This window comes from Etheostoma spectabile, chromosome 12 (genome assembly GCF_008692095.1).
Source record: "Etheostoma spectabile isolate EspeVRDwgs_2016 chromosome 12, UIUC_Espe_1.0, whole genome shotgun sequence".
Classification (NCBI taxonomy): domain Eukaryota; kingdom Metazoa; phylum Chordata; class Actinopteri; order Perciformes; family Percidae; genus Etheostoma; species Etheostoma spectabile.
The window spans coordinates 6363856-6379537 of record NC_045744.1 but is presented as its reverse complement, the minus strand read 5'-3'; the positions used below and the strand labels follow the sequence as shown (position 1 = coordinate 6379537).

Sequence of the window (15682 nt, the reverse complement as noted above, 5' to 3'; positions counted from 1 at the left end):
GCTCATTGTCCCAACATTACTGTAAAACAGAAATAATGTACACTGACATGCGTTACTTTGGGCCTGAACCCAACTGAGGGAAACGTCAAAGGGCAACTAGTCGTGGCACCGAACAAGACTGTAGGAGAAAGAACGTGACCTGATGTGTCAGAGTCAGTGACAGTCCGGGAACAAAAAAAAAACAGCCCTGGTATTTCCACCCACCGTTTCTTTTTATTTCAAACCATGCACGTTTTTTAACACCTGATTGATTAAGTAATTTTGCTACAAAACAATGCAGACTGATGTAAAGGTTTGTGACTATAGAAGGTAACCATGAATGTGCTATCGAGAGACTCATATATTGTATCAGAGTACTATACAAATAGGTGTGAAGGATTTGGAGAAAATGGCCAAAGAAAATTATTATTGATGCTTGAAGGGGCCGGATGACAATCATGCGGCTCTCTGATTGTCACTGGTCAGAGCTTTACCAAACCAAAGTTGGATACTTGGAGAGGTGCCCCTTAATGTTTCCAAGAAGACTTTTAGGTACATTTCTCAGATATAGTGTAGACCTTTGGAAACACTCACTAAGCGCAAAGAATGTTAATCCGATGAGAGTAGACCGTTTTAGCCCGGAGTCTGTAAAAATGCCAGACGAAAGCAGCAAATAAGAGGAGGCTGGTGTTTATTAATGCTTGGATAATGCCTAGCTTAGCAAATGTTATGTAACTCCAAGTGCTGTGATTGTCTTTAGGCATGTGGGTCTTGCGACTGTATACCTTGGCTTTTCCATATGCAGTTGTCAGGGAAACTGTGAGAAGACAGGGTGTGTTTTTATTTAGCTTCAAACATGCCGGTGTGTGTGGTAGACGTTTGTGTGTGTTATGATGTTTTTAAAAACTGCTTCGTTAGGGGAATAAGCACAACTCCAGGCTGGGTGTCCCCCGTGGAGGCCACAACCTGCTCTTTTCTCGTCTTCTCCTCCAGATCTGGGGTGGTGGCGGGCAGAGATAAGACACCTACAAAGTAAACACTGCCGCAGACTACAGCTTCCCGTCTCCGTGCCACAAAAACTCACACGTATACACACACAGGCAGACAAACAAACAGATACACACACACACATGCACCAGATTTGAACCCATTGTGTATGTGGAGAGGCCAAGCAAATGTTAATCCTGAACAGATGGATGGTTTGGGGACGGTGTCATTCTGCTGCAATACATTTGTCAGGACAGGGGGCCTCATTTATAAACATTGTTTACACACCAGACATATGAAAACAAAATGTGTATGGCACTGGCCACAGAAAGGCTGGGGTTCATGAAAACAAACTTGATGTGTGAATGCATGCACCTTGACGGAAACTCACCCATGACTAGGGGCGTAGCACAAAATTCTGGACCCTGTAGAATGGCATTTTCTATGGGCCCCTCCCCGCATGCACACCTATTCATTCTAGCATCTTTTTTGGCCCTCCTCACATGACGGCCCCTGGGTACTCGGTCCCCCTTTTCCCCCCAGTCTGACGCCCATGACCCATGAAATGCAGTGCAGTGAGTCATCAGTTTTAGCTACACCTGTCCAGACTGTTGCAATCCAATGTAACAGTTTTTTAAGGTTAAAGCAACACTAGAGAACACACACACTGCTCGCGCCACCCAATCTCGGGGATCTCGAGCTGTAGTTCCAATGAGACAACCTGTAGGGGAACCGAAGCAGGACAAGTTCTCTAACGTTGCTTTAAAACGTTCAGTTTTTGTAGACGGTGTGCTATTTTTCTGAGGCTGTGGATATTAGTGGAGTTGTATCCCTTTGGGGTTGTAAATGTTTTGGATGACACATGGAGAACATTAGTGTAGGGTTTGGATTTGCACTCTGCATGCAGCTCTGTGTGTTCATTTGCTTTTTGTTCTTGTCTTAGTCAGACTTCAACATTCTTCTACTTTTTTCCCAAGACTGACAGTGTACCTTCCCATCTGTCTGTCTGCCTGTCTGTCTGTCTGTCTGCCTGTATCATATATCTGTAAATCCTCACTCAGAGCAGTATACACTGCACCCTGAAGGGCTGTCAATTCTCTGACATCCCCTAGAGGGACACTCACACACACCAGCTTTAAGTTTACTGACAGTATGAGGCAACGTTGGTATCCAGCACAAAGCAGTTGTGAAGAATCTGTGTGTTTGCTGTATTGGTTATCTGTAAATATTAGAGACATCGTTATGGCACTGAGAAGTGCATACATCTTGTGTTAATGACTGGCTTTATACAGCACATAAGTGGGTGGAATAATGTGAGGATAAGGGGAAAAAATGGCACAGAACAAAATAGTTTGCTGACACTTTATATAGGATTTAATGTGAGATTTAAACCATTCGTTTTCTATGCTTGTTTTTAGGTTCCTTCCTGGAGTTGCTGAACCGCTCGATGATTAGTCTACAGGAGACTTTCACTCCAACTTGGGGCTCCATATACTCCCAGAACTCCCAAGTCTTCTCTGACCTGTATACGGATTTGAGGCACTATTACCGAGGCTCCAATGTCAACCTGGAAGAGGTGCTCAACGAATTCTGGGCCAAGCTGCTGGAGAAGCTCTTCTATCAGGCAAACAAGCAATATGTCATAGGTACAACACCAAATAACATCCGAGAGCTACTTCATGGGTTAATGGTGCATTTCGAACTCAGCTTTATTTCCTGAGATCAGTACTGATATACAATATACTGCATGCATAAGACAAAGAGCAGAAACTTTGAAGAGGCTTTTGACAATGTCAATGTATGTCCCATTTATTCATCTTGCAAAGACTTTGATATCGCTTTATTTAACCATAATCTTTGGATGTGTTCTACCCTTAGATTAAGATTTAAATGAATGTGTATGCTGGTTGCAGGTGAGGACTACCTGGAGTGTGTGTCCAAGCAGATAGAGACACTACGGCCCTTTGGAGATACACCCCGTGTGATGAAGATGATGGTCACACGAACATTTGTGGCCGCACGCTCTTTTGTTCAGGGACTGGTGGTCAGTGGGGAGGTGGTGCGCAAAGTGTCCCAGGTAAAAATCACTTTCTTCCAACCCCGCAACTGTTTTCTCTACCATTTTCTTCCCTCTTTGGCATCACCTCCGTCCAATTCCTGTGATAGGTCTCTTTCCTGTAAAATTATAGTCCCATTTTCCTTCTTCACATGCTGGTTAGTTTGATAGTATTTAACGGACGCGACTAATTGCCTCGCATGTCTTTTTACTGGTGTTTAATCTGCCGCAAAGTTCACATCCTGTGCTGTGTGTTCACTGGTATTCTTCTGTTAAGGGGTCCGTATTCATCTCTCCTTGGTGAAAACGCACGCACGCACGCACACACACAGGCACGTTTTTATCAGTCCATGTGCATAGTGTAAAGCAGTGGCAGATCAATGTCGGTGGAAACGAGAGGCTCCATAAAGTATGGCCCCCGGCTCAGACAATCAGCCCCTGCAACAACAGTTAATGTCAGCCTCACGCTGAAAAATGTCTCCCTAGGCCGCGGGGGGTGGGGGGGGGTAATATCTCCCAAGAGAAATGGTCCCCTCTGTGTATAAGACAAGAGTAAGGTTAAGATCAGAGCAAGACTGAGAAATCATTTCAGCTCCTGAATGGGAGGTGGCCAGTATTGACGCACCGGCTGAAAGATTTCTCCCGCCAGACACTGGGCAAGGAGGGTGCAGTGGCCCTATGAGAAATATACGCATCTTTTTCAAGGAAACAGATGCAGCGCCAGAGACGAATATTACAGTACAATTTTTTACTTTGAAGAAATATTACAAGGTCAGGCCATTTGCAAGCATGAAATGAGGACAAACTAGGTTGTTGTGCACCTACATGACTACAATGCCACACATTTGGATACACGTCAAAGAAAGAATCCGTTTTGCTCTGAGATATGTGCTCTGGCTCACACTGCGGGTGGCACATATAGTACTGAGTGAGACAGCCTGGCCTAGCATATCTCTCTCTGCATCTCTTTGGCCCAGAAAGTAACGTCTCACACCTACACATAGTGACCTGATGTCTCAAGTAAGTGGCTGCACGCAGTAAAGCCTAGCACAGCCACAGGGGAGTAAAATCAGACATAATCATGAACACAGCTACTCTGGCGTAGCTAGTGAAAAACAAGACAGTGACCGCGAAAACTAAACCTGCTTGACCTGGATCTAAGGGAATCATGCAACTAGTCCAACAGAGCTATACACAGTTACTACGCTTTGACTCAAGCAAGCAAACAGGGAAGGAAGGATCAGGTTTATTATGGGCAGCATGTTGTGTGGAAATTGCTGTTCATGATTTGCGTCCCATGGGTGTACCCAGGGACTAGCCAGAGATGCTTATGAGCTCTGCAGAGCTCGGCCATTGCCAGCACGACTCTAAACTGTTATGCATCTTAGACAAGCATTTATGTGCTGTGCATATGGAAGTACAAATTAAGTTACCTTAATTTCCTTCTGGATAAATAAGGTATCTCTATCTCTATGTATCTTTCTACATGCACACACAACTCATCATTCCATCATTCCCCTCCAACAGGAAGCACATTTCCCCTGTGTGGCTACTTCCTAATGCACATTTCCTGACTGATGCCATTTTGTGGGTGCTGAAAGACAGTGAGCGATATGTTCATTAAACAATGCTGGCTGGGGAAAACGTGTTAATAATTAGCACAGCTTTTACAAAATTACAAAATGTCATCACCAGCGCTAATACCAGTGCACTGGAGCAGCTGCCACTCTGAATAAGGTCATGGGCTGCCTTCTATTATAACACACTCATCATTAGTCGTAAAGGTCCCATGCCATGGTGCTCTTTGGATGCTTTTATATAGACCTTAGTGGTCCCCTAATACTGGATCTGAAGTCTCTTTCCCAAAACTCAGCCTTGGTGCAGAATTACAGCCACTAGAGCCAGTCCCACAATGAGCTTTCCTTAGGACGTGCCATTTCTGAGTCTGTAGCTTTTGAGAAGGGGGGGCAAGGTGGTGGCTGGGGGTGTGGCTATGACCAACTGCCACTTTGCTTGTTTGAAAGCCATGATGTCTCTCTCTCATTGGTAGGCTAAATTCTCTGGGTGGGCAAAGCAGAGAAAGGGGAGGTATCCTGCCTGGAATTTTGCCCCTTATGACCTCATAAGGGGCAAGATTCCAGATCAGCTCATCTGAGCTTTCATTTTCTCAAAGGCGGAGCAGGATACCCAGGGCTCGGTTTACACCTATGACCATTTCTAGCCACTGGGGGACCATAGGCTGGGGAAAGTCATATTAATGGTAAAAAAAGAACTTTTCATGCCATGGGACCTTTAAGAGAGAAGACAAGAGTGAATTGTGAGAACAGGCACTATGGACACACTTGGTCAAACTCTGTTAATGAGAATTCCCAAGCTAGGTCCATTGAACTGTGCACGAAGACAGAATGTCTAATTTGTCTTTGAGTCATCCAAGTCGAGGCCTGTTTGGTACAATTTCACCAAAAGAAGTAAATACTTCAACCAACTGTTCAATTTCAAAGTCATAATTTGTGTGTCAGTCTCTGTCCCTGTCTTCCCCAGCACACAATCAGCACCGTGCTGTACTTAAGCAGATGGGAACAGCGCTGTGCTGCGATGGGTAACAAATGAGACAGTGAGAAAAAGCAAGAAAAGGGAAAAAACTCCAGCATCCTCTCGTTTCTCCTATCTTACTGCTCACTCATTCCTTTGTTTTCTTCTTTCCTCACCCAGTAAACTGTTCTTAAACATTTCTGTTTTTATATTTCCCCAAGCTGTGCCCAGGGTGGTATACAAATTTGGATCTTATCTTTTCCATCCTTTTCCCTGTAATTCTATCTTCCATTGATTGGGCCCTAATGAGACAACCGCCCCTATTTATAGCTATGTATTGCCACTTAAAGGGCCCAGTAACTGAATATGTTGACCACACGCTGCTCAGGGAGGTATCACACAGCTTGAGTGTAAAGCTGGAGAGAGTAGAATTCTTTTTGTGTATGTGTGCTTCAAAAGTCTTTCAAGGAAGTGTTTGTGTGTGCTACCAACATGCATCCCTGCTATGTTCGAGTTGGATTAGCCTTGAAATAGCAACTATGGCGAAATGTCATGAAAGGAACACAGAAAGAGACTAACATGCGTGGAAAAAAAAACAAACAATTTGTTTGAGATGTTTTTGTGAGACAGGAAAGTAGATCTCATCAGTAAGACGCAGTTATGATTTTTGGTACAATATTAATTTCTCCCTTGTTTCGCTCAGGGCTGCACCCGTTGCTGTGTCCCCTGTTTCATTCCCTCGGTAGGGGAGTGGAGGAAGTAGGCCATGTGCCACATGGCTCACTCTGGAGGCAAGCAGTCTGGATTGTCTCGCACTATAACACAAGGGGGAGAGGTCGCTCATATATCTGTACTAATTACAGGGGAAAGACAAGCAGAGAGAGGGGGAGAGAGAGACACAGAAGAGTCTCTAGCTCGATTGCCACGGGCAATGTACTGTAGAAGGTTCTGACAGGTGTGCGGAGCATGCTGTGAAGGTAAAGCAGGGTAAGGGAGTAAGGGTGTGGGTGTTTCAAATGGATCGCAGTCATGTCAAAGAGCTACACGTGCAAACATCAAAGAGAGTATTTCACACCTAAGACTTTCTTTTGATATCTCTCGATAGGCCAGTGTGGAGATGATTGGAATCAGGTTAGACTGTGCGTGACTCACTGCTTCAAAGATTTATTTTGCACTGCTGTCAATCCCTCAATCTAATGGGCAATGGCATCCTTTTTAGTTTAGATGGCTGGTGTGTGTGTGTGTGTGTGTGTGTGTGTGTGTGTGTGTGGGGATGTGTGTGTATGATCTTGTTTAACTATATGTTATTTTGGGGTCCAAAAACTGGGAGTCCAGTATACTTGTGGGGTCCTGACAGATTTGTGGAGCCAGGGTTAAGACTTGGTTTTAGGATTAGGGTCAGAATTAGGTTATGGTTAGGGTGAGGGTAAGCGTTAAGGTTAGGCATTTAGTTGGGATGGTTAAGGTTAGGGTAAGGGGCCAGGGAATGCATTATGTCAATGACGGGTCCCCACAAAGATAGTGGCACAAACCTGTGTGAGTGTGCGCGCGTGTTTCGGGTCTGTTGTGCCTGGCCTGGGATTTCCCACCATCAATACTGTTTGGATGATGTAACATTAAACATTAAACAGAATTAATGACTGTCTCCCCTTAAAAAAAAGTATTTCATTAACATCCCTCTGTGTTTTTTGTACACCCCTGCCAACGCCCTTGGTGAATCTTGTAGTTTTTTTTTTAACATCCCCCTATCTCTCTTTTTTTGTTGTTCACTTATCCCTGCACACTCCCTGTCCTCACTCTTCTCTCTCACAGAAGAAGCATTCGTCTGACTCATCCCTGGCTAATGAGTGGTAGGGTAAGGATGGGAGGAGGGGAGATAAGGAGGGCAGGAGTTAGGCTCTGACTCATGTCTCATATGACCTGAGATTAGGCTTGGGAATGTGGTGGGGTTATTGCTTTTCTGTGTCACTTATTTCACTCTACACTGTCCTCTTTGTGCAACTGGCAACACTTACCTACTGTAGTTCTGTTGATCTCTTTTACACATCAAAGATGCATTTACTATTGTAGTCCTTTTTGTATGTTTTTTTTTTATTTAATTGGGAATTGTGCCAAAATAAATTACTTTTGCCCTATATGCATCAAATAGAGGCAGGACTTAATAAGTCTTAAGGACTTAATTTCCTTTTTTTATTACATTTTTAACATTGTTGATTTATCGAGATAAATAATAAAATGGTACAGTCATAAATAGACATTGAATAACAAGAAAAAAAACTCAAAACAGGACACATTGATGGTTGTTGGAAACGTTACAACCACATTAGACAGATTAACATTAGAACTGGTGAAAGAATGTTTTTAAAGCATGAGAAAACAGTGTGGATCACCAAAGAAAATCTGTAAAGAGCTATAAACTACATACAATACTGAGATGCACACTCTAATTACACCATGAAGGACAAGTGCTACCGAGGATCTGCCTCTGTTAGTGCTGATTATAGTCATCACTATTGTCCGTGGCTTGAGAATTATAATTTTCAATGTCCAATTATGCCGAGCAGACTATCTTTACCACTGACAGGTCTGCAGAGTGTTCAACGCATCTATGGTTTGTTTTCCCACCTGATCCCCATTGTCCTACTTCCGCTGTATATTTGTTAAAAAGCTGGTTTTAACTGTGACTTTGCTGTTGGAAGAACAGTTTCCAGGAAAAGCATCAGGCTGGCCCAGATGTCAGCTTAGAGCAGCTTTGTATGCGTAGCTGGGCTTGTTCCACCTCTCTCTCTCTCTCTCTCTTTATCTATCTCTCTCTCTGTCTCATGCACACACACACACACACACACACACACACACACACACACACACACACACACACTTCCTGAGGTTTTGTATGCATAGCGGTACTCTCTGGTGAACAGAGCTTACTGGTATTAACCCAGTTTCACTTTTCACGCAACAAGGCCCTTTCCTGGGGGAACAGCCTTGTGGGATTGAGAGAGAAATGGAGGAAGTTGGAAGGATGGAGTGAGGGACTGAGAATACTTGTATGAATGTCAGGGCCTTTTCATTACATGTGAAACAAAAGGTGAATTCTCCCAAAGTGGTTTCCAAGGAAACTGTGTTGAATGAAAGACTGGTGCTAACTGAAAAAAGGTCATCATGGGAGGTGACCTCCCACAGTTTTGCAACTGTCATTGCTAAAAAAATTTCCATCTTCACATCTTATTAAAACGGACCACTTTTGTGTAAATATACTGCATATATCCAGTATATATACTGTAATTCTACTGTTCAGTAGCAGCAGGGCCTCAAACATTGAACCTGGTCAAATGTAGAGTTTGATCAAGTGCTGCTGTCATTTACATCATGTAGACTATTAGGTAATATATACTTGAAGAAAACAGTAATTTTTCATCCAGGTGGTGTATGCTTATTTCTGTCTGTGAACTATCCCAGGTGCAGCTGAGCACCGAGTGCACGCGGGCCATGATGAGGATGACTTACTGTCCCCACTGCCGCGGCATGGCCTCTGCCAGACCATGTGCCAACTACTGCAGCAACGTCATGAAGGGCTGTCTGGCCAACCAGGCGGACCTCAACACCGAGTGGCGACATCTGGCAGGTGGGGAGCACACACACATTTAAACAGGCATCCAATTCAGCCACATGTTTACCAAAACCCGACTTTCTGCAGTGAATACATCAGAATCCTTCTACCAGTGTACTACATATGAAACAATTCACAATTTCGTCACGCTTACTGTACTTCCTGTCTGTGTAGAAACAATGATGCAGGTGGCCGGTCGCTTCAATGGTCCATCCGGTGTGGATACCGTGGTCCTTACCATCCCCAATCGCATCTCAGAAGCCATGTCTACCATGATGGAGAACATAGAGCCCATCAACAGCAAGGTCAGAGCACACATGGGCACATACATACGGCTAACTAAACCATACGGACTACACAGAATACAATGAAGAGTTCATGAAAAAGACATCAAATTATATTTTGAGTTAAACCACTGCCACTGAATATCCCCGGTATCAAAATATTTGAAAAGTACTGATAACAAATGAAATGTACACCGTACTCCCTTGTGATTTTTTGGTTAAAGACACAAAGTAGAGAGCTGTGCAGGCCTGTAACATACAACACCCCCCGAACATCATTGTACAGCATTAGTAGGTGTGCTGGTCTTGCTTCAGCCACGACCAATCAAATCAAGCAATTTTCAAAGTTCACTCTGTGCCACAACTGTGACAATTGACTAATGGAGGAGAACACTGTGCTTCTGTCATAAAGGCTTCTTCTGAGAGGAAGCTAATGTGTGATGTGTGAAACTAAGGTGATAGTGGCAGAATTATGTGTGTTATTAACACATTGGTCTAGTCATAGCATTATGATTAACCACTGTTAAAAGAAAAATATAGTTGAAATATATTTTAAAAAGCCAAACAGAAATTTGCTGAAAAAGCAGAAGCTACAGATAAGAACATCCAATAGTTAGTCCATGGTAGCTTCATGGCATGTACTGGAACTGTTAGACTTAAATATATGTGCCTCTTAAATATGTGTATCTTTTTTTTCATATACTATACTGGCAATCATATATTCACAAAATGGTTGGCACTATATTTGAAAAGGCCCTGAAAACCTATTTTTCTTGCTTCTTTCTATGAGCCAGGTGATGCTACATTAACACAAACACACACACACAACTTTCTGCCAAAGTTAAAAAAGTTTTATTTTTCTCATCATAGCAATTTCTGTGTTTGTGTTTGTGTCTGTGCTCTTCTCAGTGGTTCACTGTTGGAAATGAAAAATGAAAAAGTAACGTCACACACTTCCGTGTACCGATCAGGATTTAGAAATGTTGGAAAATGAGACAGCAGTTGTCCTTATTTGCTTGTGTAGCCAGGCAACTGTCAATCAAATCTGTTCAAAGCACTCCCACATAGTGCTGCTGAAACCCATTAGCTGATTGTTCCCTATTTAGGTATGAATATTTAATGTTAAAGAGAAATAGATTTCAGGGCCTGTAAAATATTCATACCACTTGGTAAACCAGTAGAAGTAAGAAAGTCCAAAATCTTGGTGCAAACTGATATACACACACCCTGGATCCATCAGTTCAGACACTGCGTCCCCTATTGCCCTTACATGTATTTTTGCATTTGTAGAATTAACACCTATCCTACCACTACATTAATTGATTTAAAATAAAAGGATGTGCATCATGGCAGTGCCTGTGGGCCAAGAGTTTACTTCACTGTTTAATAGTGTTTGAGCAACATTTATACATGATCATTTCTACATTTGTACAAAAGGCACTGGCAGCAATGGAAGCTGCTTGGTGAGGATGGTGAAAGGAAAGACAAAGCTCCCCCTGTGCTGGTTTGCTTTTAAAGAGCCTGGCTGGCTTAAGGTGAGCCAGAGTCTGGCGGACTGCCTCTGACCTGGTTCGGTATGGTAATCACACACAGCCTCAGCTTCTGATCTTCATCTCCAGGGGAAAATGCCATGTCGATCCCACAGAAGTCGATTCAAGTCTACGGCCTAGTATTATGGTTGACACTGTGTCGGGGAGAATATCTCCTATTTATGTAATCTGTTGACACCAAAAGCCAACATTGTGTTGTGCATGTATGTGAACTTTCTCTAATAAGTGAACGCGCTTGAGGTCTATATCTGCCACTACTCTTGTTGTACAGTAACAGAGCCTATGCCATGTTTTTTATGTCCATTATTCAATCTGCTGTTGCTGCACAACACCAACAAGTTATGCTGACAGACATGACTGGAAGCTTAATACAGTATTATTTTATAGTTATGTGTGACGGTTCAAAGGCTTGAGGCTCCTCTGAGCAGGCCAGATTGGATGACAGATTGACTGCAGTCTTACTATACACCCTGGTCTCCATTTATAAAATGTAAGCCCCATAGGGACAAGTAGTGCTTTCTGAGCTGTGAATCATTCTGCTGCAGCGACGCTGTGATTGACACTTTGGGTCATGCAAATAACCACTTCCAATCATCGCTGTTGGCTTTGAAAAGGTAGAGCTTTGTGTGTACTAATGTGCTCAAAGGTTCTTTGTGTACACGTATGGGTTTATTGGATTCTATTCAGAGAGCTGGTTTCAGCAGCATCCGATTTCAGTCTTGTCAACACCAACACCAATATGAACCTCTTAAAGTAGGAAAATCAAGTTTATTGCCAGAGTCTGAAGCCTTGCAGTTTAAGTTACCAGTTGAAGATGAATCAAATGATATAGCGCTTAAATCTCCTTTGGCTCTAACCGTGTTTTGAAAGCTGAGTAAATTATAAACTTTTTTATCGGAGACAGCCGATTCAAATGTTTTCAGGTTGTCCATCCCGTTTTTGGGAACGCGATATCAAAGGACACCGTATTTTCACTAGTCTGGCTATCACCAGGCCAAGCCCAGCCCAATATATTTGAGATTGAGCATTGGTTTGGGGAGTCTGCTCTGTATTTGTTTTTTGCACAAGAGGCGTGACCAACAGGCATAGTTCAAATGACTCTGTACGCAACTGGATAGTCCTTCAACCAATCAGACCAACGATCCGGGGGACGTAGAAGCGACAGCGTCAACAATGGGATCGGCCATTGGGTGCGGCCACGGTGGCCGCTGTGTTGAATTTAAAACAAGAAGCTGCTTGGTCCCTTCTCTATCGTCATCGTGTTAAACCCACCAATAGCGCGCCAGGTAGAAAAGCCAGTTTGTGATTGGTTCCAGCAAAATTGTGAACTAAAGCAGGAGAATAAAACGTGCAGGTTTCCAGGACGAGCTGCAGGGCAAACTCAAATAGCTTTTTACCCAGTCTATATTTTTACTGTATATTTGTTAAAACTGGTTTTAACCGTGACTTGGAAGAACTGTTTCTCAGGAAAAGCATCAGCCCTCTTTCTCTTTCTCTTTCGCGCTCTCTCTCTCTCTCGCTCTCGCTCTCACTCTCTCTCTCTCTCTCTCTCTCTCTCTCTCTCTCTCTCTCTCTCTCACACACAAAGATCTTCTGTGCTGCCAGGTTGAAGATGTGTGTGGAGCATCTATGTTTTGCCAAAATAAACACACTTAATACCTTTTTATGAAATTTCATCAAAGTCTTCACTGCATTATATTATGAGTGTGGACAGACATGGATGTAAACTGCAACTTGACTGATTGGCGGAAGGCATACAACCGCGAGGCAGTCATTCTACTTCTCAAAAGAATTGATTTCATTTCCTCATTTCACCCTTTTTATTAACCTCTCATGTGTCCTCTCTCTACACTTCTGTCTTGTCTTCCTTTCACTGTCTCCTGCCCCAGTTGTTCCAGGCATGTGGCAACATCAGAGAGATAGGAACCAGTAGTTCGGGACCCGACGACACCATGAAGAGAGGGAAGGTTACAGTGGAGGACAAGTTGGGAACCAGCTCTAAAATGGATAAATTGGTTTGTATTTACCCGATTGAATTGGTGTCCTTGTTATTGCTGTCGGATGGCCTGATCTGGCACATTCATTCATTCATTCATTCATTCATTCATAAACCATTGATATTGGTTTATGACCCAGGAGCCATTGCTCATCATGGGCAATTAAACCCTTCTTGCTGTTGATTTCACCTTTATACAGACAACTATGGGGTGTTTAGAGGGGAATGAATGCTCGGATGGATCAATGACTCAGATGACTGAGCACTGCAGTGGGTTATTGAAGTGAGCAGGAGTCTTTCTTACTCTCCTGTTTGAGTGTACCATCGGGATGTGATGTTAGACAAAGTGTAGAAGCTCATGAATTTGCTCTTGTCAAATCTGCCCCAGGTGTCTGATGTAACCGTGAGACTGAGGGACATGCAGCCGTACTGGGTTTCTCTCCCAAACGTTCTCTGCAGTGACAGAGTGGCCACTGGAACCGGGGCTGAGGATAAGTGTTGGAACGGCATGAACCGTGCCAGGTAAGGCATATAAACCCTATAAAGAAATGCATTTAAAAATAAGATGTGAAAGTACAAAATGTACTTCATATTTTACTTAATAATGGTGTTTAATGCACAACATAGAAGGGAATTAATGGTGCTACTGAGGTAATATTTTTCTTTTAATTTTTGGAAAACAGTATCCGACTGTATGTCTCAGCCACCAAATATATTTACCATCATATATACCTGGTATTTGTATTGTAAAGTAAAGCTAGACTGAGTAAGTTTTGAATGGAAGACATTTCACAATATTCCACTTACAAATGAAAACTTGAATTAATAAACAACTAGAAGGGCACTCACAGGGCCAAGGCCAATAGTCCAATCTTCTATGCTATGCAAATCTGCAACCACAACCACTTTATGTCTGGATATATTTCCAAATGTTTGTATTTAGCCCCTTTCCATACAAGCTAGCATGAAATAATACTCATTCCTTCACTCTAGTTTTAAAACTGAGCCCCCTGCAGCATCTTAAAGATGATGTCAGTGATGTCAGAGATTGCCGGCAGACCCGGGTGTTAAAGTAATGTTTTGACCAGTATTTGACTATTTATCAGAAGAACCAGCAGACAGGACCACTATTAAACCTATGTTGCGACCACTATAAAACTAGCAAAATTACCAAATGAAGGTGACACTGAGTAACGCTAAAACTCTAAATATAACATCATAATCAAACAGGCAACACTAAAACGTACCAGCTAAACGTCGCCACTGAGTGTCCGTCTATGCTGAGTCGCAGCTACAAAAATAACGGAGACCAAATACACAGAGCTACCTATAAAGCTGCAGCCCCACCTAGTGGAAAAGTCATGCCACCATGCCCATGAAAAAAACTCTTGTATCCTCCCTGTTTTTTGATCCGCTCCAAAATGTAATTGGTTGTTTCAATGCCCATGCTACACCATTACAGCAGGTTCCTTGAAAATCAGGCTAGTAGTTTTTGAATTATCCGGCTGACAAGCAAAGCAACAAACAGACAAAAAACATAACCTCCTTGGAGGACGTAATGAAACACATCCATGCTTATTTCAATACACTCTGGGGTTTTGCTGATGCAGCCATATTTATTCTGGTATGACCAGCATATCATGGTAGGTAATGTAAGCAAACTTTAAATAGATATTGTTGTGTACATTATTGAGTTAGAATGCTGTCTTCCTCTTTACTTACGCTATTGTCGTTACAGATTTTCAATTTTTTTTCACAAACAATTAGTAAACACACTACATCCCACCAAGGACATATTAGTTGTTTCTTGCTTGTGGTCCCATTCCAAACACACTCTGTGTGGTTTTCTACTTGTATTAAAGCCGGCATGCAACCAGCGTTTTAGAGTATAGTCCACCATCAGTCACCTAATAATGATGACTTTGAATCAGCAGATTCTACAGAATCATGGGAAATGGAGCAAATTCAATGTGCTTTTATCCTGCCAATGCCACTTTTGGCCACAGTGTCCCCTGTTCAGCAATAGTAATACACTGTACAGTGTTAAATTGTACAGTCTATTAACTGTGATGAAGGGATTGAATGTTTTAGACTAGGTGCTTCCGTGTTAATCAAATGTTAACGTGTGCCAGGTACCTTCCCGAGGTGATGGGTGATGGCCTCGCCAGCCAGATCAACAACCCTGAGGTGGAAATCGACATCACCAAACCAGACATGACAATACGGCAACAGATAATGCAGCTGAAGATCATGACGCACCGTTTGAAGAATGCTCTCAACGGCCAGGATGTGGACTTTCAGGACACCAGTAAGTACTTCTACCATCACAGCCCACGGGTGTCAAAAGAACGTTCACAAGAAACTTCATCCCAGATGGCTCACGGATGATTAAAAGCTATTGTAACAAGTTCTACATTAAGGAAGTAACTCTATTTCTGTTTATCTGAGGAGGCAGTAAACTTCTATCTCAGCTTGTACGAGCTCTAGCTAAATGGCAAAAAGCAGAAAGTTTGGAGTTAAAATGAAGGTATAAAAATGCATGGCCTAAAAATTGGTGGCTTTTTGAATAATTTAAGTGAATTTAATACTTCTCAACCCTTTTCTGGGCCCTGCACCAGGACTGTAAACCTCATAGTTCTTGCTAGTAGTTTAAGGTGCAGTAGGTCAGCCTTATAAAACTAACTTTCT

At 42.7% G+C, this 15682-nt stretch overlaps 1 protein-coding gene across 1 annotated transcript in view; it reads left to right on the top strand.

The window, feature by feature from the left end:
• gpc1b (glypican 1b) overlaps positions 1 to 15682 on the top strand; it is a 69167-nt gene that overhangs the window by 49346 nt on the left and 4139 nt on the right. The window contains exons 4-10 of the mRNA XM_032531338.1: positions 2385 to 2612; positions 2880 to 3043; positions 9014 to 9179; positions 9339 to 9469; positions 12888 to 13013; positions 13383 to 13516; positions 15127 to 15302. Coding sequence (XP_032387229.1) covers positions 2385 to 2612; positions 2880 to 3043; positions 9014 to 9179; positions 9339 to 9469; positions 12888 to 13013; positions 13383 to 13516; positions 15127 to 15302 — 1125 coding nt within the window. The remainder of the gene's footprint in view (positions 1 to 2384; positions 2613 to 2879; positions 3044 to 9013; positions 9180 to 9338; positions 9470 to 12887; positions 13014 to 13382; positions 13517 to 15126; positions 15303 to 15682) is intronic.